General features: G+C 44.3%; 1 protein-coding gene across 3 annotated transcripts in view; it reads right to left on the bottom strand.

Moving 5' to 3' along the window:
- sud1 (Prolyl 3-hydroxylase sud1) overlaps positions 1 to 22,202 on the bottom strand; it is a 189,167-nt gene that overhangs the window by 78,247 nt on the left and 88,718 nt on the right. For all 3 annotated transcript variants that reach the window (XM_068393563.1, XM_068393566.1, XM_068393565.1), the window contains exons 5-8: positions 7,945 to 8,061; positions 7,627 to 7,718; positions 2,688 to 2,816; positions 1,867 to 2,067 (exon numbers count right to left, since the gene is read on the bottom strand). In XM_068393563.1, the coding sequence (XP_068249664.1) occupies positions 1,867 to 2,067; positions 2,688 to 2,816; positions 7,627 to 7,718; positions 7,945 to 8,061 (539 nt within the window). The remainder of the gene's footprint in view (positions 1 to 1,866; positions 2,068 to 2,687; positions 2,817 to 7,626; positions 7,719 to 7,944; positions 8,062 to 22,202) is intronic.

Here is a 22,202-nt window from a genome sequence, read left to right on the forward strand (position 1 = left end):
CTCGCACCCCCCTCCCCCTGGTACTCCACCCTTGTTATCCTTCCGTTCCGGGAGGGCCGGGATGTTTTGAGAATTGTATTGAGAATCGTATCTATAAATTGGTAGCTATGATTCTTTGATCGGATTCAGATATTCTACTCCGTTCTGATCCTTTAAATTTTTTCCAATATTTGTTTACAAAATTTTATGGGTGGTTGGTCCGGGAAGAGGGGCTTACACGGAGCTTGATGTTTGCTGGATTTATTATATATTTACAATAGAATTTCTTGTTTCCCGCTGAATTTACACATGTATTCCGGCCCTATATTGGTAATGTATCTTTATATTCTTAATGTATGCTTCAAGCTTGACGGGGCCTACAGGTTCCTAGATGGTTATTCCTGGTCCGCTCGTCCCTTATCTTACTTACACTTCTCACTCCGGTGGGTGTACCGAATGCTGAGAAAGTTCAGGATAAATTTCTTTCTCCGGGTCTGGTGTACTGGTTCACAGTTAATCCAACCATCGTTTCCGAATATAGAGTACCATTTCATATTATTATTTAGTACTTAAGCACGCATGCTTTTGCGCCGGCCCTGCGCAGCAAATTTTATTTTCTATAAGTATTTCTGCGGGTTTCCCGGCGCAAGTTAATTTAATACTCATATACCAAATTATCTTACAGGTGATACGCTGTCAGGAGACAGCATGCACTTCTGTGTTGCAACAATCTTGCGGCCATGAGGTTTGCCGTTCCCATGCCGGGTGTGCGGTCCAAGTGGCCGATCTTCTGGTTTGGCATCCGGATGGATGTGAGATTTGTTACGCTCTGGTCTCTGACCTTACGAGCGACTCGGTATGTACTATATTCTTTCCCCTAATTCTACTTATTGTCTTTTTGGGAATAATTTTAGTACTTGTTACAAATTTGGTATGGAATTTTCTCTTTGTCAGATTTCTTTGTTGTGAAAATAGTTATTGTACATACCGGTATTCGAGTATTAATGATTTTCTTTACCAAAATCCGTTTTATGGTTTACGTTCTAAATGGGAATGTCTCTTTCAGATCTCTCCCGCTATCAAGAGCGCTTCTCTTGCGACCCTCAAGACCTGGGTAGGTGGCTTTGGCCGGAACGTCAAAGCAAAGCAGCTATATATTTTGGCGGAGATGTGCTCCCTCCTCTATCCCAACGCCAAGATGTCGGCGGCGGTAGCAGCAGATGTGGCGGCTCCCATCAACGGCAGGATTCCTGAAGAAACTCTAGCCTTTCCTGAAGATTTGGAGGGCATAGGCGAGGAGGTTTTAGGGGATGTCAAATACTTTAACTCACCCAAGCTACTACAAAAACTCATTATAATTACATATAAAAACCTTTTGGTTTAAACTGTTGACGAGAGGGTTGTACAACATCAGATCACCCTTTTTTAATTTGAAAATTATGGGTTGATTATTTCCTTCCACTCCGAGAGTAAAAACTCACATATATACTTTAAAATATGCCAATCCAGATGGATATGGAAGACAAGCAAGTCCTATGTACACTTTACAGTATTGTTATCAGGTAGTTTGAATAAATCAGACAATCAAAACTCTCCATAGGTAGGCCTTTACTGTTGAAATTCTATTTTTATTTTGTAAAGTGCAGTTAAAATACTTGGATAAATAGCAAATCCTGAAAACTTCTTTTGATTTATTTCCAAATCTTAAGACACTAACTCTTGATTGAAATCCATTTGGCATTGCATAAAATATGTTAAACAGAAAATGTTGACCTTCACTCCAATATGATACGAAATAAAGAAAATGTTCCTGTACTCTTTACTAAATGCACTCATTCTAGTACAGTTTAACACCAACTATCATACCATAAATCATTCATATATTACCTTACAAGATTGTTTATTAGCTGGTCCAGTGCCAACCCACTTCATGCTGCTTTGTATGGCTTTAGATAGTTCTTCATATTTTTCTTCACATATGAAGCTCTCAAGCTCAATTTCAGAGTCACTCTGAAACTTTTTCCGGATTTGTCGTTGAGTATCTGCATCTAAGTAAGTTGGATTTATCCAGGCATAAAACTCATCTTCCTGAAATACCAGGGAATTTCTTAACGTCTTACTCCAGAACTGCATTACTGTATAGTAATTGGTTATAAAATAAAAATATAAAGCAAACTACCAAGAGGAAGATTCTGTACATCATTCATACAAGTATAAAAAACATTGAGAGAAGAAATAAATGACTGTAAAACAAATGCTCTGGTTTCTGCAATGTCTTACTAGGCCTTTAGTTCACTAGATGATAAACAGTACTAATATACTTAGGGCTCATAATATTTTGAAATAAAAATTCTTCCTTTCACTTAATTCCCACCATCAGAGATCAATCCCAATACAGCAAATTTTTAGGGTACTGTATATTCATTTAAGTAAACCTCTAATTGTTCTATGATGGTACAAAGTAGTTGTTTGCTTGCTAAAGATTTAGCTCTAGTGAAAATTAATTATTCTATTCCCTTAGAACTCTACAATTACATCTAAACTCAAATACTCCAGTATTCACTATCCCTTCCTCATACTATAAAAAAGTGAAATACTATCTTGCAAATATAATAATCATAATCAATACAAATCAATACGTAGAGCAACATAAATCCCATAGACAATAATAGTGATCTGTATACTGTGGAAAGGTAGCATTAACTTACGTCAAAATTCACTGGTGATAAGAATTCTCTGGGAGGCACAACTTGCTTTGATGGTCTTTTTATATTTGGACCATGAAACCAACCATTGATGGAAAGACGGATCTTATCTCTGGACAACACTTCTCTTACCTAAAACAAAAAAGCCATTACATTATTCTATTACAATGATCAGTAATACAGCCCTCCATACTGTGGGAGGAAATACCAGAAAATATGTAGGCATAAAAAAATTAATAAATAAAGTATAACATTGAATCCTTAAAACATGTTATGCCATAATTGAACTAGAAGTAGCAAGTAAAAACATTTTGCTTGTGCGTAAAGCAATGAAGATTTCATGACCAGTGATTGGAATGGATTCACTTAAAATGTGTTCATGTCTACTGAATAAAAAAATGTTATTTTCATTAGTAAAATAAATTTTTGAATATACTTACCCGATGATCATGTAGCTGTCAACTCTGTTGCCCGACAGAAATCTACGGTCGGGATACGCCAGCGATCGCTATACAGGTGGGGGTGTACACAACAGCGCCATCTGTGAGCAGGTACTCAAGTACTTCTTGTCAACAAGAACTCAATTTTCTCCTCGGTCCACTGGTTCTCTATTGGGAGGAAGGGCGGGTCCTTAAATTCATGATCATCGGGTAAGTATATTCAAAAATTTATTTTACTAATGAAAATAAAATTTTTCAATATTAATCTTACCCGATGATCATGTAGCTGATTCACACCCAGGGTGGTGGGTGGAGACTAGCATACATGTTAACAAAGAAGCTAAGTATCCCGTATTTCATTTTATTAGTTATTAAAAAATAACATAAAATAAATAAGTACCTGGTAAGGAAGACGACTTGAACCATTACTCTGCCTTTATTAAGTACGTCTTCCTTACTGAGCGTAGCGGTCCTCTTAGGATGCTGAACGACTCTTAGGTGCTGAAGTATAAAGGGCTGCAACCCATACTAAAGGACCTCATCACAACCTCTAACCTCGGCGCTTCTCAAGAAAGAATTGACCACCCGCCAAATCAACAAGGATGCGGAAGGCTTCTTAGCCGACCGTACAACCCATAAAAAGTATTCAAGAGAAAGGTTAAAAAGGTTATGGGATTATGGGAATGTAGTGGCTGAGCCCTCACCTACTACTGCACTCGCTGCTACGAATGGTCCCAGGGTGTAGCAGTTCTCGTAAAGAGACTGGACATCTTTGAGATAGAATGATGCGAACACTGACTTGCTTCTCCAATAGGTTGCATCCATAACACTCTGCAGAGAAAGGTTCTGTTTGAAGGCCACTGAAGTAGCCACAGCTCTCACTTCATGTGTCCTTACCTTCAGCAAAGCAAGGTCTTCTTCCTTCAGATGAGAATGTGCTTCCCTAATCAGAAGCCTGATGTAGTAAGAAACTGAGTTCTTAGACATTGGATGAGAAGGCTTCTTGATAGCACACCATAAGGCTTCTGATTGTCCTCGTAAAGGTTTTGACCTTTTTAGATAGTACCTAAGAGCTCTAACTGGGCAAAGTACTCTCTCCAGTTCGTTCCCCACCAAGTTGGATAGGCTTGGGATCTCGAACGACTTAGGCCAAGGACGTGAAGGAAGCTCGTTTTTAGCAAAAAACCGAGCTGCAAGGAACATGTAGCCGTTTCAGATGTAAAAACTATGTTCCTGCTGAAGGCGTGGATCTCACTTACTCTTTTAGCTGTTGCCAAGCACACGAGGAAAAGAGTTTTTAATGTGAGGTCCTTAAAAGAGGCTGATTGGAGAGGTTCAAATCTTGATGACATAAGGAACCTTAGGACCACGTCTAGATTCCAGCCTGGAGTGGACAACCGACGTTCCTTTGAGGTCTCAAAAGACCTAAGGAGGTCCTGTAGATCTTTGTTGGTGGAAAGATCCAAGCCTCTGTGGCGGAAAACCGCTGCCAACATACTTCTGTAACCCTTGATCGTAGGAGCTGAAAGGGATCTTACGTTCCTTAGATGTAACAGGAAGTCAGCAATCTGGGTTACAGTGGTACTGGTTGAGGAAACTGCATTGGCCTTGCACCAGTGAAAGGTTTCCCAAATAAAAAGTTCCTTTATTAGAATTAAAACCATTTAAGCTAAGAAAGAATGAACGAAACGCTAGAATCGGTTTACTCTTACTGCAACGTGAAACCGTGAATACTCTCTCTCTATCGTAACGATAGAGCGCAAGTTGAACGTTCTGAACGTCAACAACTGCGGAGACTAAACAAAACGTTAGTTCAACTTTGAAAACAGGGCGAGACTTATCAAAGAAATTCTTTCAAAAACATAAAATTAAAATAGCATAAATTCTTAACAGGAAAAACGATATGACGAGCTCAATGTTAATTAACTTCGGTTCCAAGAAAGGACCGCCTACTATTAGGAAAGGTCGCATATTTTTTTTTTTTTTTTTTTTTTTTTTAAGGAAAGTTATCGAAGAGGCCTATAAATGGCGGAGAGATATAAAATAAAAAGTGAAAGAGAGTCTATACTCTCTTCGACACCAACACTTCCGTCTAAGGGAAGGGTCGGCCATTTAAAAGTGAAAGAGAGTCCATACTCTCTTCGTCACCATAATTAATTCAAATTAATTCCAAAAGCTTGCTAAGCTAAAGATAAAGCTTCCTGAATAGCGAAGGCTAAACTCTAGAGCAAATACATCACCAAATCGTGAACAATAACTCCAGAATCAACAGCGTATCCAAGTAGGTCTAGCCGGAGGCACGACAGAGGAAAAATTGAGTTCTTGTTGACAAGAAGTACTTGAGTACCTGCTCACAGATGGCGCTGTTGTGTACACCCCCACCTGTATAGCGATCGCTGGCGTATCCCGACCGTAGATTTCTGTCGGGCAACAGAGTTGACAGCTACATGATCATCGGGTAAGATTAATATTGAAAAAGAAGCACTTATACATGAATCATAAGATTTTACACTATCTAATAATAGTACACGCTTAATATACTTCTTTATGGCTGTTGCTATTCTTTTTCCTACTTTCCTTCTGAATTTCAAACTCACAATTCAACAATTTGCCAATGCAACAGGAATTTTCTACAATCGCTTTTCTGTTAGGCTTTCTTGCGCATTTCAAGCACTGAAAATTCCTTATTCAACTTTGCATTACAGAGAGTTTGTGACACATTATTCAATACACCAACAGCAGTGAATAAAAACAGCACTTCACACTTAATGACATGCATAATGTAACTAGTGAATAAGTAGAGCTCTTCATACTTTATAACATTATACTGATATACATAAACTTAATCTTGAAATAATTTGTCTACATAATGATGATTTCGTAAATTAAAAAGCAAGTAAATACAAAAAATCATAATAAATTACTACAACATTTCAAAAATCCAAATACCCTCAATATACAAGATGCCTAGGTGGTTAGAATATTAGTTAGTGAAAGAACATACAGTGGAAAGATCAGTGAGCAGGTTTATGATTATAGAAACATAACTTACAATCAGTGCGAGGTTGAATGTTATGATAAATGGAGAGTTACTTGAGGAGGTGGATCAGTTTAAGTACTTGGGGTCTGTTGTTGCAGCAAATGGTGGAGTGGAAGCAGATGTACGTCAGAGAGTGAATGAAGGTTGCAAAGTGTTGGGGGCAGTTATGGGAGTAGTAAAAAATAGAGGGTTGGGCATGAATGTAAAGAGAGTTCTGTATGAGAAAGTGATTGTACCAACTGTAATGTATGGATCGGAGTTGTGGGGAATGAAAGTGACGGAGAGACGGAAATTGAATGTGTTTAAGATGAAATGTCTAAGGAGTATGTCTGGTGTATCTCGAATAGATAGGGTTAGGAACGAAGTAGTGAGGGTGAGAACGGTATAAGAAATGAGTTAGCAGCTAGAGTGGATATGAATGTGTTGAGGTGGTTTGGCCATGTTGAGAGAATGGAAAATGGCTGTCTGCTAAAGAAGGTGATGAATGCAAGAGTTGATGGGAGAAGTACAAGAGGAAGGCCAAGGTTTGGGTGGATGGATGGAGTGAGGGAAGCTCTGGGTGATAGGAGGATAGATGTGAGAGATGCAAGAGAGCATGCTAGAAATAGGAATGAATGGCGAGCGATTGTGACGCAGTTCCGGTAGGCTCTGCTGGTTCCTCCGGTGCCTTGGAAGACCGCGTAGAGGTAGCAACAGTAGGGGATTCAGCGTTAAGAAGCTTCATCTGTGGTGGATAACGGGGGAGGGTGGGCTGTGGCACCCCTGACAGTACCAGCCGAACTCGGTTGAGTCCCTTGTCAGGCTGGGAGGAACGTAGAGAGGAGAGGTCCCCTTTTCTGTTTCATTTGTTTGATGTTATATGTAAGTATGTGTACAATCAGTTATATACACTGGTTAGCAATCTAGATAATAGTCTGACTGATAAGGAGCAAAAAGTGACATGGAGGGGTTTGATTAATAACAATGTAGAGATTAAATACTCTTCTTTCTCTATCTATACAGTACAAAATAAAATAAGTCACTCATACTAATTATTGTTGTAGCATTTTCTTGCTTTTGGTGGCAAGTTCATATACAATGAGAATTAAAGAGGCATTACAGTATATGGAAGAGGCCAAAGAATTAAACATGGCATTACTCTTAGCAACTATAACCTTGTTTCATACTTTTCAATAATAATCACTACAGAGGATAATAATCTAAGTTAAAAAAATTTTATGCACTATATATTCACTTGTTATAGAATTTAGAGACATTTCCACATCAATTATCTCTTTCAAGTGCAAATCTTAATTACATAAAGCAACTCTCGTTAAGCAATCCATCATGGTTTGTATACAGAAGCTGGATTCATTTTCACCAGCAAGCCTCACACGCCAACATTAATGCTAATAAATTGGTCCAATACCCTCCCAAAAGTTATAACAACTTACAAAAGGTCATGCCTTTACAATAGGCTTACCTGATGAAATGACACAGGAGAAACTTCAAAAAAGGCCAAAGTATTCCATTTAGGTAAGAGTGATTCAACAATATCCCTTGGTTGTCCTTTATCTGAAATAATTCAAACCAGTGAGATGTCTATTTCATTAACAAAATATTAAGGTAAAGTTCAAACAACAGTACTGTACCATGAATAGACCTAACCTGTATATATGTCAAATCATTTGTTTCGTCACAGTGCCTGGAATCTTATGCTAGAGATGGATAAATTCAATATCAATTTAAATCCTTTTTAATTACCATGACTAAGCAAAAACAATTGAACAAGGGTACTTACTATCCACATCAAAAAGATCCAGTGTTCCACCATCTTTTTCGTACCATGGAGGTGTGAGATATAATATATAGGCAACACGTCTCCCTTCCAACTCATCATCATGGCACAAAAGGACATCTAAGAAAAGCAAATGCACAAGTTTAGCCTTTATAGTTTTATGAAAAGGATAACAGTCATGAATAAAATATGCACATAAGGATGAAAATTGGGATTAAAAAATGACAAATTTAAAGAAATTTGTTTTTTTTCCTGAAGATAAAAAAAGACCTTTTTGGGCTCAGGCCATGTCGTCCTGATGGAAGGTTCCTTTAAGTAGCTTCCTAGGGTATATTTCACTACAGTGATATTCCCAGAGAATTTAACTTAAGGTCTCCAGAATTCTAACTCCTGGCGCGAATATCCTTAAAGTTTCCTTCAAGGATATCGCATAATATCAGGGGACATATTCTTGACACACCACATAGCAATCAGCACCCCACATAACGTTTACGCTTCAAGGGGGAAAGTGGCAAAATAAAAGAGCCGCCGTTACAAGGTTCCCTTCCTCTGTTACTGTTTGAGTACCTAGATGGCGCCATCATTGCCGCCATCTTTATTCCTTTTTCTGTAGCGAACTCGCTCAGTGATTTTCCCGGTAGCTCTCTCAGTATTTCGGATTTATCATGCAATCTCCCGCTTCTTCTGCCTCTGAAAAGTTGAGTATTTGATCTTTACGTTGTATAAATTTAGCTCTGGCCATAAAGTAAAAAATTGAATCAAAATTGAGCTAATTTTTGGCAAAGCTATTGCCTGAACCGGAGGAGTCTTCGGCGCTGTCGTTCGTAACGCATGAGTTATTTAGTTAGTCAGAACGACTTTCCCAGTATAATAGCATAAATGAAATTAGTTTAGTCTTCATTGCTAAGAATTAATTATATTATGCCGATAGTATTCACATTACCTTCGGCGATTTAGGTAGCCGATCTTGTTTACGCTAGGCTTCCTAGCCTAGGCGTTCTAGTTTACTTTCCTGCATGATATAACAAGCGTTCCTGGAGTTACTGAAATTAAATGAAGATATTAGGCAATTTATACATGTAAGATATATTTATTGCATATAAACATTCGTATTCTAAAATAGTATACGAGAGAGCTTCGATGATTTAAGTAGTCTATCTCACTGTCACCAGGCTAGTAGCCTAGGGGCTTTAGTATACTTTCATACATACTCCCCGGTTACCCTAGTGTATAGGGTAATCCCTCTTTCCCTCTGAGTGTAGCCTTATCCTAAAATCCTAGTTGGTCGTGCCTCGAGTTGTCATTCAGGCAAGACTAGGCTAGGGTTTTCTGCCCCTTCCCTTAGCTGCAGATGGTAAGCTTTGAGTTTAGGTCAGAACCTCAGAGTACATAGTCGTGTGCCAGCTGGTCGGCAGGGTGAATAGATTCCCCTGTCGGTTTATGTTGTTGGCATAGGAGGTTAAGCCTCCCTAGACTGCACTTGAAGGGGTCATATGATTTACCCCCTTCTCCCTGCGGTCTAGTATACTAGTCCTGTGCATGGAGACTCTAGGCTGAAGAATAGATATTCTTCTGCTGCCTACGATGGCGCCGGAAATCTGTTTCTCTCTCGTTAAGGGTGGCGGCTAGATGGCTGCCGGCCTCCTTTACTATATTAGCAGACCCTAGGCTGGGGAATAGATTCTACGTCCGCCGAGGATGGCGCCGATACTGAAACAAGAGCTTCCTTAAGGTGTGGTAGGTCCGGCAATCTGCCGGCTCCTCTCACACCTTATACAGGAACCTTTTCCCTCCCCCCTCTGTCCTTTAGTGATGGCCTAGCCTTCACAACCCTTTGGCCGTCGTCCTGCAATCTCACCGCTTGCTGGCAGGTTGTAGGGCCGGCTCGGGCTTCTGCTTGTATGGCCTAGTCGCTCAGCTTTCCCTTTCGGACACAAGCTCTGGGATAGCTGTGTCGGCGGGACCAGCTACTGGCAGAATATCCCTTTACTATAGTGTGTTCTTCAGTCCTCTCTTGGACTGCCATTCACAACCTGTGTCCGGCAGTGACCGACAATGGAGGTGGATGGATGGAAGCCTGAATATCTCATATTCTCCCCTTCCATTTGAACCCTCATTCCGAAGGAGGGAAGAGAGACAGTGCTCTTACATTATCCTTCACTCCTTGCTTTCTCTCTCTTTCAGCTAGTGCCGCCAGGTACTAACCATACTGGCGGCTGCCGGCCCCTACCCTAGCCGGCAAGATGCTGGATAGAATTGTGCGCCGACAGCCAACGATCCGCTGACACAACTGACTTAGCCGGCAAGATGCTGGATAGAATTGTGCGCCGACAGCCAACGATCCGCTGACACAACTGACTTAGCCGGCAAGAGCCAGCCGAGTTCTGACTACCGGCCACTACTCTGTCACATAGAATGCTGACTGGGATAGTGTGCCGACAGCCGGGGACCTGACAGCGACCGGCAAGCCGCCGGCAAACCGGCGGGCCGCTGGCCACTATTCCAGTCAATGTTGTGCCAGCTGAACTGTGCCCTAGGTGCTAGCCTTGCCGGCAACATGCCGGCTACAACTACAGTACAGTATATGTCTATACAGTAGCCAGTATATTTGCAGTATAGATCATACTGCAAACAGAAAACTATGGTATAAAGGTATACAGTAGTTAAATTTCCAACATACTCTGTGTGTCCAGGCACAGTCTATGATTGAGACCAGATAAAATAAGGAAAGGAATTCTCTTTCCATATACTGATAGATGATCAGTTGCGAACGACCCTCATTATTAATCCTTTTTGGATGTTGGTGTTAAGTTACATGTATCTATCCTTATAGGTTAGATCTCTTCCAATAGGCCTCCTGAGGAGGATAACCCTAGGGAGGTCACAGCAATTGGCTGGGCAGGATACACACGTATGTGTCTTTCCTAATTCATTTCTAGCTTATCTATCTAAGCTATATGCAATAAAATAAAATGGAAAATATCATTAATAATATTTATTAGTTTATCTAGTGAGATGAACTACCTTATACTCATTTTATTTTCCTCTCTTTACAGGAGAACCATGTGTGGGAGCGTCTTCTCCAACGTCCGTAGCAAAGACTTCTGCGACCACCTGGAGTGTAGGACACACTCCCATTGTTCCATCACCAAGGGACCTCTCAAATATTGGGACCCCCAGGTAGGTAATGTGTGCAAAGCCTTGGTTAGTGAGGCCTTTGAAGACCCCAAGACAACGGAGTCAAGGGATGCAGCTCGGAGCAAGCTGAGTAGATGGGTTCCTCACTTCCAGAAAAATACCACGGAGCCTTACCTCCCGAATGAGCGTATGCGGGGCTATCTATTCCCTAAAGCATCTGCGGATGCTGTTATTCCACAACCTCACCCTGAGATCCCTTGTGTCTAGATTTCCGTTGATACGGATGTCTCGGATGCGATGAAGGACATCCATCTAGACGACGAGAGGATGTCAGAGGTGTCAGAAGACACCGAAAAGGACCTTCTTGCGGAAGGTTAGGAAGAGGAGTCTACATTGGCTCCGGAAACGAAAGAGGATGAAATCTAAACGGTGTCCGTTTCGTCTGTTCCAGCCCCAGAACCAGTGCCCTTTACGTCCTCTGCTCCTCCATCTGATCCATCAGACAAGACCCTGTCTGCCATCATGGCTATGATGGAGACGTAACAAAAGCAGAGTGAAGAAAGGGAAGCTGCATTGAGGAAGGAGATTCATCAGCTTGCACCGTCCCGTGGGTCTAATAAGAGACTCAATGTCAAATCACGAATGGGAAGATCTTTATCTCAGAAAAGCTGGGAGCTGTCCTTATCGAGGACATTGAATTCTGGCCCAGCTTTGAGTCTTATCCAGACTGCTTTGTCCGTCTAAAGGCAGAACCAGTATCCAAAGAGGAGACAGAGCCGAAAGAGGTCATAGTCCTTGACCATACAAAGGCTCAAGCTTTGTTGGCTAGCAGTCTGAAGAACAGGGGCTTCACTAATTCTAAGGTGCCAGCCCTGAGTAAGAAAAACCCTTCCTTTCTTGCTCCAGCAACAAAGGCCTCCCCCTTTGAGGAAAAAGGGTTCAAGGGGGTGATGAAGGCAGTGGAAGCTGGGAAACCTTGCCCTACACTGGAGGAGTGTAGGCCCCTTTCCCTAGCCCTGCCTACAGATCACAAGGACTGGAAGGATATACAGCATACCTTCTCAGTCGGGAAGTTGGAGGCGGATATCGCTGGACGTCAGTTCAGTGAAAACCTCCCTAAGTTATCTGATTTCCTCCTGCGTAGGGAGCAGGAGACGGAGGAGAGGCTTGCTGCCTCTCTGTCCCTCCAGACCACCTTGGAGGCAATGGCCAATGAGCACAGATCCCCAGATAGGTTCATGGTCGTGGCCAAAACATATTTGGCACCCCTGACCAAAGACCTTTATAGCTTTGTTAGGGCTAGAAGGGCTTGCAGGGAGTTTGTGTTTGCCTCGGCTGCAGTAAGACAAGAACCCAGGAAGTTGATATCTTCCAATATCTGGGGAAAGCACCTCTTCCTTAGTGAAGTGGTCAGGGAGATAGTTGACAAGGCCGCCACGGAGAACAGGAACCTTCTCCAAAAGTGGGCCAAGTCGGCTAAAAGGAAGTCTTCCCCGGATGAGGGTCCCCAACCGAAAAGGAAGACAAAGAGGCCAAGGTTGCCCTCTCGCCCCGCAAGACAACTTCCCATGACCGCAGTGCCCCAGACGGTTGCACACCCCCCACCCACCTACCAGATGGTACCCCAGCAGGTGGTGACTCAGTCACCAGCCTTCACTCCCGCCTATGAGAGGCAGACCACTACCTTTCGCCCTAAAGGTAGAGGGTCAAGTAGAGGTTCCTCTAGACGTCCCTCAAGAGGAAGAGGGGGTAGGGGAGGACGTGGTCAAGGAGGCAAGTCCTCCGGACACCAGAAGCAATGAGATGCTTCCGGTAGGAGGAAGACTCCAACTATTCCGGGATTGTTGGACCTTCGATCCCTGGGCCCACAGCCTGATCAAGAACCGACTAGGTTGGAGCTGGAAGACAGCTCCACCATCATTTCATCAATTCTTCCAACACTCCACCACTGTTCTGGAAGAATATACCCGAGAACTTTTGAGCAAACGGGAGATAAGGAAAGCAAAGTCCATCAGATTCGAATGAAGGCTGTAGTGTTCCCAAGCAGGACTCAGACAAACTCAGAGTCAATCTGGACTTGTCGCCACTCAATAAGTTCATAGAAAACGGCAAGTTCAGGATGTTGACCCTTCAACACATAAGGACCCTATTGCCCAAAAGGGCATACACAGTCTCCATCGACATGGCAGATGCCTACTGGCACATTCCGATCCATCGCCAATTCTCCTCCTACCTAGGATTCAGGCTACAAAAAAGAAAGTACGCTTTCAGAGCCATGCCCTTCTTCGGACTAAACATAGCCCCAAGGATCTTCACGAAGCTTGCAGATGCAGTCATTCAACAACTACGCCTAGAAGGTGTCCAGGTAATGACCTACCAGGATGATTGGCTGGTGTGGGCAGCATCCGAGACGGAATGCATGCAAGCATCCAAGAAAGTGATCCAGTTCCTGGAACATCTGGGATTCAAGATACACATAAAAAAGTCTCGACTACCTTCAGCTCAAAAGTTTCAATGGCTAGGCATACATTTGAACTTACAGTCCCATCACCTCTCCATTCCATTAAAGAAGAGGAGAGAGATAGTGGGATCTGTCAAGAGACTACTGAAATGCGACAGGATATCAAGACGCCAACAGGAGAGAGTGCTGGACTCCCTTCAGTTTGCATCAGTGACAGACCCAGTGTTAAGAGCACAGCTAAAGGATGTGTCAGGAGTCTGGAGAAGATACGCATCAAACGCTGGAAGAGATCTAATAAGACCGATGCCGATCCGACTACGATCACTTCTCAAGCCATGGTCAAAGGTCAAGAACCTGAAGAGGTCGGTGCCTCTGCAACTGCCTCAACCCTCAGTCATCATTCACACAGATGCATCAAAGGAAGGATGGGGAGGTCACTCTCATCAACGGAAAGTCCAAGGAACTTGGTTCCTCTATTCAAAACCTTCCATATCAACATTTTGGAGGCCATGGCAGTCTTCCTCACACTGAAGAAATTGTGTCCTCACCCTTCAGTCCACATAAGACTGATTCTGGACAGCGAGGTGATAATGAGATGTCTGAATCGTCAAGGCTCGAGATTACCTCAACTCAACCAAGTGATGTTAGCCATCTTCCGCTTAGCAGAAAAGAAGAGATGGCACTTGTCAGCAGTTCACCTTCAAGGGGTCCGCAATGTGACGGCGGACGCTTTATCCAGACTAACGCCGATAGACACAGAGTGGTCCCTAGACGCAAGATCTTTCTCCTTCATCTTACATCAAGTCCCAGAACTGCAAATTGAACTCTTCGCGACCAGCAACAAGAAACTACCTCGTTATGTGGCCCCATACGAGGACCCTCTAGCGGAAGCAGTGGACACCATGTCCCTCGACTGGAACAGATAGATCAGGATTTATCTGTTCCCTCCAACCAACCTGCTGATGAAGGTCCTCAACAAGCTGAGATTTTTTCAAGGAACAGCAGCCTAGTGGCTCCCAAATGGCCCTGGAGCAACTGGTTCCCTCTAATATTGGAATTGCAGCTGAGGCTAATTCCTCTGCCGGACCCAGTTCTGTCTCAACAAGTACAGAAGTCATCTGTCTTCGCTTCATTAAAGAAAACCCAAGACCTTCATCTCATGATTTTCTCTCCTTAGCAGTAAGGAAAAGGTTGGGGATCTCGAAAGAAAGTATAGACTTCTTAGAGGAATATAAGTCTAAATCCACCAGAAGGCAATATGAGTCATCCTGGAAGAAGTGGGGTGCTTTTGTCAAGGCAAGAAAACCAAAAGAAATCTCAACAGCTTTCTGTTTATCCTTCTTTATTCATCTTCATGAACAAGGTTTAGCAGCCAACACGATAACTATGTGTAAATCTGCCTTGACTAGGCCCTAACTTTACCCCTTCCAAGTAGACTTTTCTAATGAAATCTTTAAAAATACTTTGCCTCGATGTTGGACAATGAGAATCGCTCTCTGGACGATTTGACTCAAAAAGGTATATTCTTGTTTGCTCTAGCCTCAGGGGCTAGAGTTAGTGAGATAGTGGCCCTTTCTCGGGAAGAGGGCCATATTCAGTTTACTGAAGTGGGAGAATTGAATCTCTTTCCTGACCCAACATTTCTCGCCAAGAACGAGCTACCCACCAGGAGGTGGGGTCCCTGGAGAATCTGCCCTCTTAAGGTAGATATCTCCCTGTGTCCAGTGGAGTGTCTAAAGGTCTATCTTCGTAGACCTTCAGACTTCGGGGGAGGACAGCTCTTTAAAGGGGAAACATTGGGCTCAAACTTATCCCTGAAACAACTAAGGGTGAAGATCACCTACTTCATTCGCAGAGCGGATCCTGACAGTACACCCGCAGGTCATGATCCTAGGAAAATTGTTTCGTCATTGAATTTTTTCCAGCTCATGGATTTCAAGCGTCTTTGCTTGTATACTGGATGGAAGTCATCCAAAGTGTTTTTCAAGCACTACGCAAAGCAAGTGCAAGAATTAAAGAGATACGTGGTGGCGGCAGGTAGTGTTCTAAAACCTGTCGCTTAGTGCTGTGAGGAACAGTGAATTAATTGGGACTATAATTCTATAGGGTGTACATGTTGGTACATTACAGTGCAACATGTTAACCCTTTTACCCCCAAAGGACGTACTGGTACGTTTCACAAAACTCATCCCTGTACCCCCTGGGCGTACCGGTACGTCCTTGCAAAAAACTGCAATTCAAATTTTTTTTTTGCATATTTTTTATAATTTTTTGAGAAACTTCAGGCATTTTCCAAGAGAATGAGACCAACCTGACCTCTCTATGACAAAAATTAAGGCTGTTAGAGCAATTTAAAAAAAATATACTGCAAAATGTGCTTGAAAAAAAATAACCCCTGGGGGTTAAAGGTAGGAAATTTCCAAATAGCCTGGGGGTAAAAGGGTTAAGTGAAATGTCATCAAGGTGACATTATAGACTGTTCCAGTGTCTAAAAGTGAAGAAACATAGACTTAACACTAGTCCCGTGTGTTTTTTACACAGTGTAAATAGACAGAATTTCCTAGAAATGTATTAGAAAATTATTGAATTTTCAACTATGTGGCATGAACTTTTGTTTTCAAATGAAACAACTATTTCTGGTCTGGCCTGCATTTTCTGTTTTTTATTATTATTTGCTTGCATTTTTTATATTATTATGAAATGTATGCTGAATTACTATTTACTGATTGCCAATAATTATCTGATTGTTATTTGCGTCTTTTTTCGCCCCAAACGTATATAAATAAAGTTATGTACGAGCATTACTTTTTATTCCTTATTATTCTGCATAATAACATTGAACAACAGTAGTAACTTCGTTCCTAAATGTATACAAACCTTTTCTGGCCATGCATATCTTGTTTTGACATGGATATAAACTTATCTGTTGTGGTATACAGCTATTCTGATATAAATTGGATGCTATGGTGGCTTATGTGAACCTTTGTTCGATTTGAAAATGCAAACCTTGACTAAAGGCATACAGCGAGACCCGTATGCCCTTTTGTTGATAGGTTGGTCATGTGAAATATGCAAACTTCGAGACTTTTTCCCTGAGTCTATTATGACTCTTCCCTGTAGGGGGTAGGAAGCACTAACATAGTTCATGATTAGAAGCAATGACGTATAACAGTAACGTCATAGGTCTCTAAGGTCTAAGCAACCAAGGAAATATTGTCTTGAGGTTAAGGCACAATTGGAAAATCCACAGATAAATTAATGCTCTGGTATACTTCCATCAGGACGACATGGCCTGAGCCCAAAAAACAGATTTTGAGCAAAGCGAAAAATCTATTTTCGGGTGAGATAGCCATGTCGTCCTGATGGACCCACCCTCCTTTCTATGAAAGGCCTTGACAGGATCCCTCCCTATAATACTGTATCTGTAGCACCGGCTCAATGCTACAAGGAATAAAGATGGCGGCGATTATGGCGCCATCAAGGTACTCAAACAGTAACGGAGGAAGGGAACCTTATAACGTCTCCTCTTTTATTTTGCCACTTTCCCCCTCGAAGCGTAAACGCTATGCGGGGTGCAGATTGCTATGTGGCGTGTCAAGAATACGTCCCGATATTATGCGATATCCTTGAAGGAAACTTTATTGATATTTGCACCAGAAGTTAGAATTCTGGAGACCTTAAGTTAAATTCTCTGGGAATATCACTGTAGTCAAATATACCTTAAAGGAACCTTCCATCAGGACGACATGGCTATCTCACCCAAAAATAGATTTTTCGCTTCAATCAAATACGTTTTTTAATAGAGAATATACTTTCGGCAAAGTTGGAAGACTAGCCATAAGACTTCCAGGAAGGTATAACTACTCCACCACTGGTTAGCAGGGGGGGTAGGGGATAGTACTGGCTACCCCTTTCACACTCACCGGTGTTGTCTCGTCACTTTTGATTGCAGGCAGGACTTGCAGGGGGTTAGGTGATGGCGGGCAAAACTTGTATAAGGAGCTCATGATTTGTATCATTAGGAAAAATACAAATTACTTTAAATATGACAAATTCGTAGATAATTTGTATTTTTCCTAACTATACAAACCTTAGCTATTTAATATGGGTTATTACTTCAGCGGAGCTGAATGACGAGCCATTAGTTTTAACGAGGGTTTACTACCCCACCGCTAGTTAGCGGGGGGTAGGGAGGGGTGGCTTGCTAGCCCCCCCCCCTCTCACACACACTGGTGAATACTTCACTTTGCTTAGAAGTAGGACTTTACGGGGGACAGGGCTGGCGGGCAAGTTTAATTGAATAGCTAAGGTTTGTATAGTTTGGAAAAATACAAATTATCTACGAATTTGTCATTTGTTCTGTAACTGAAATACGAACCACGCTATTTAATATGGGTGACTCACCCCTTAGGAAGGGTGGTAAGTCCCTGCCATACTGACTTTGGCTTTGCCCGGGGACTCCATATTTGAGTGTGTAAGTACTCAGGCAATAAGGAGTCCCTGCACATTGCTAGCATTGCTGTGCAACTGCTGTGCCTACATAAGCTGTGTGTGAAGGTGAGAAGAGTGACTCGTCCTAGGAAGTTGACCTGGAGTTCTTCAGATGGAAATCTAGGCTAGGACTCTCCCAATACCACCTCGTCAGGGTATGGGGACGTGACAGTATTAACCTTAATACTAGGAACTTACTGGGCACAGTAGGAGATGGTCTGGGTCATCTGTTACAGAACGAAGACTCGAAACCTGGAAAGAGTCGAACCGAGGGTCCGGCACTCCCGGATTCTGAGTCTTGGCAACAAACTCAGGGACGAACCTGAACGTTACCTCCTCCCATCCCCTTGAATGGGCGATGTCGTATGAGAGACTATGGAGTTCGCTGACTCGTTTGGCCGAGGCCAAAGCTAGCAGGAACACCGTCTTCCAAGTAAGGTGGCGATCTGAAGCCTGGCGTAATGGTTCGTAGGGAGGTCTCTTCAGAGACCTGAGAACTCGAACCAAGTTCCATGGAGGAGGTCTCACTTCCGACTGAGGGCAGTTAAGTTCATAACTCCGTATGAGTAGGGAAAGTTCCAGCGAGGAGGAAATGTCCACTCCTTTGAGCCTGAAGACTAGACTTAAGGCTGAGCAATAGCCTTTCACCGCCGAGACTGAAAGGCGCATTTCTTCCCGTAAAAACAAGAAGAACTCCGCTATTGCTGGAATAGTGGCATCGAGTGGAGAGATACCCTTTCCACAACACTAACCACAGAAAACTCGCCACTTCGCCTGGTAGACCCCTGCGGATGACCTGCGCAGGTGTCCAGACATCCTATTCGCAACTTGTTGCAAAAATCCTCTCTCAGCGAGGAGGTGCTGCATAGTCTCCAGGCGTGAAGTCGAAGTGAAGCTACGGCTTTGTGGAAGATGTTGGCGTGTGGTTGTTTGAGTACCTCGTGACGTGGAGGGAGTTCTCTCGGGGGCTCCATCAGGAGTTGCAGGAGGTCCGGAAACCACTCTGCGTGATGCCATAGCAGAGCTATCAGGGTCATCGATAGATTGACCGATATTCTGGTCTTGTTGAGCACCCTCCTCATCAGACAGAACGGGGGAAAGGCGTAAATGTCGATGTTGTCCCCCCGTTGCTGGAAGGCATCTTGCCAGAGAGCCTTGGGGTCCGGGACTGGGGAGCAGTACAGCGGGAGCTTGAAGTTCAGCGCTGTAGCGAACAGATCCACAGTCGGGGAACCCCACAAAGTCAGGACTTAGTTGGCTACTTGAGGATCCAAAAACCATTCGGTACTCACTATCTGCGTTGCTCTGCTCAGACTGTCGGCGAGCACATTCCTTTTGCCTGGAATGAAGCGAGCTGAAAGTGTGACCGAGTGGACTTCGGACCATCTCAGTATCTCTACTGCAAGATGGGATAGCTGTTCCAAGAAGGTACCTCCCTGCTTGTTGATATAAGCCACTACTGTGGTGTTGTCGCTCATCACCACCACAGAGTGGCCCGCCAGGACCTGATGGAACTTCTGAAGTGCCAGGGATATGGCCTTCATTTCTAGCAGGTTTATGTGAAGGTACCTTTCTGATTCTGACCACAGGCCTGAGGTCCTGTGGTTCAGAACATGCCCCCCCCCCCCCCACCCTATCTTTGATGCATCCCAAATCAACATCAAATCCAGGGGAAGGACAAGAAGATCCACTCCCTTTCGTAGGTTCTCTTCTGCTAGCCACCACCGAAGGTCCGTCTGTTCCGCGGGACCCATAGGGATCAGAGAGTCCGGGGAATCGTGTCCTTGATTCCACCGAGACTTGAGTCGACACTGGAGGGATCTCATTCTGAGGCGACCATTGGGAACCAGACGGGACAAGGAAGAGAGGTGGCCAAGGAGACGTAACCACGTTTGGGCTGGAAGTTCTTCTCGTTTGAGGAAAGGCCTTGCGACCTTCCTCAGCCTTGCTATCCTGTCGTCTGATGGGAAGGCTTTGTGGAGATTGGTGTCTATGACCAAGCCTAGGTATACCAGTTTCTGAGAGGGCTGCAGAGAGGACTTCTCTAGATTTACCATGATCCCCAGATCCTGGCAAAGTTCGAGAAGCCTGTCTCGGTGGCGAAGAAGGGTTGCCTCCGAGTCTGCTAGGATCAGCCAGTCGTCCAGGTAACGGAGGAGACGGATACCAATCCTGTGAGCCCACGATGATATCAGGGTGAACACTCTGGTGAACACCTGAGGAGCTGTGGAGAGACCGAAGCACAGCACCTTGAACTGGTAGATCTTGTTGTCTAGGCAAAATCTTAGGTACTTCCTGGAAGACGGATGGACTGGGATCTGGAAGTACGCGTCCTTCAGGTCCAGTGTACACATGAAGTCTTGCGGTCCCACTGCAAGTATGACCGTGTCTGCCGTCTCCATGCTGAACGGAGTCTGTTTGACAAACCCGTTCAGGGTCGAGAGGTCGATGACGGGTCTCCAGCCGCCTTCTTTACAAGAAAGAGTCGACTGTAGAAGCCTGGGGACCCGTCTGCCACTTCTTGGAGAGCGTCCTTCTTCAACATGGTCTCGACTTCTGCCCGGAGGTCTTGCCCCTTTACCAATTCCATGATAAGGGAGCTTAATGACACTGGCCTCGCTGTCAGGGGAGGTAGAGAGGATGTGAACGGGATGCGATAGCCCTGACCGATTACGGAAATCGTCCAGGTATCTGCCCCGAGTTGCTGCCACCTTGTCGCGCAACTTTGTAGGCATACCCCCACTGGTGGACATGCAGGGGGACTGCCAATCTTAGCGTTTACGGCCTCGGCCACTCCCTCTAGGATTTTTACCTCCCCTGGAGGACTTCCTGCCCTTCCTGTCCTTAACAGGAAAGGGCTTAGACACCTTTGGCTTCGCTGCAGTCGTCTTTTTCGCATTCTTAGCTGGACAGGGCTGTTGAGTTGCTGGAGGTTTGTAGGGCCTTGATGTCAGGGCCCTATGGAGGAGGGAGTCCTGGTTGAACTTCCTCCACCTCTCAGCGGCTAGCTCCACGTCCTTAGGCTCGAACAGACTCTTACCGAGCACGGAAAAGTGTCTGAGCCTGCTAACGTTGGAACTGGGGACTTTCTGGTGGAACCTCTCGGCAACTGCGTCTCGACGTTTCAGAATCGTATTGGCACACAAGCTCGAGACTTGGTGGGCCAGAAACTCGATAGTCCGCGTGCCAAAGAGTAAGAATGTCTCCAGTGCCTTCCTGGTGCTTTCTTTGGACAGGTCCTCAGACTGCACCAGGATGCCCAGAGACCCCAGCCAGATGTCAAGCCACGAAGTTGCCTGCATGGCACACTTCGCCACCTTCTCCTGGCTTAGGATCTCAGTAGCAGAATACGAAACCTGCCGGTTGGAAAGTTTCTCTAGAGGGACTCCCCCAGTGAGTTCTTCAACAGAATGGTGAATGGGAAGACTCAAACAAGTCTCCTCTAAGATCTCGAAATACCTCCCCTGGCGGACTCGAGGAGGAGGGAGGAGCTTGTTACCGGCGCTGGATCTGTTGGAGGAGGCAAGCTCAGAGAGCTGGCCTTCGACCTTGTCTCTGGCACTCTTCATCCCCTGTGACCAGGGCAAGGCTGCACTGGCCCTAGAGGGCTTCTGGGTGCCATAGACGTGGTCCAAGACCGTGTCCTTACCCTCACGAGGGGGAATCTCAGGGTCCGGACCCCCGTTGAGATTTCTCATGAGGGTCAGAACTTGCCAGAACGCATGTTCTGACTCTTGATGCTCTCCTCCCGAAGGGCTAGCAGCAAAGTTTCCAGTCCCCAGTGGCTCTTCCTGGGGGGGACACGTGGACATTCTCCGAGGGTCTAGCTGGTTTCTGTCTGATCCTTGCAGAAGACTTCGGCAAAGTCTTAGAGTCCTTCAGCTCCCTCCTGGGAGGGATACAGGACTCTAGCAACAATGGATGCAGGCTTTTCTCCAACCCCGTTTGAGGAGACTTCTCAAGGAGAGGCGGAGTTTCCCCCATTGGGAAATCCTCGTCCGCAGGGGAGGGAGAGAAAGTCTGGGGGAGAGAAGGAGCCTTGCGCAAGGATTTCCGAGGAGACAGCTTAGCCCTCGGGGAAGTCACCACGGAGGGGACTCCTCTCTTCCTCTTCAGGGGAGACGAGGTAGCCACTGCTTTGTGACCTAGTTCAGAAAACACAGGCTTAAAA

The sequence above is a fragment of the Palaemon carinicauda genome, chromosome 19, assembly GCF_036898095.1.
Source record: "Palaemon carinicauda isolate YSFRI2023 chromosome 19, ASM3689809v2, whole genome shotgun sequence".
Taxonomy (NCBI): Eukaryota; Metazoa; Arthropoda; class Malacostraca; order Decapoda; family Palaemonidae; genus Palaemon; species Palaemon carinicauda.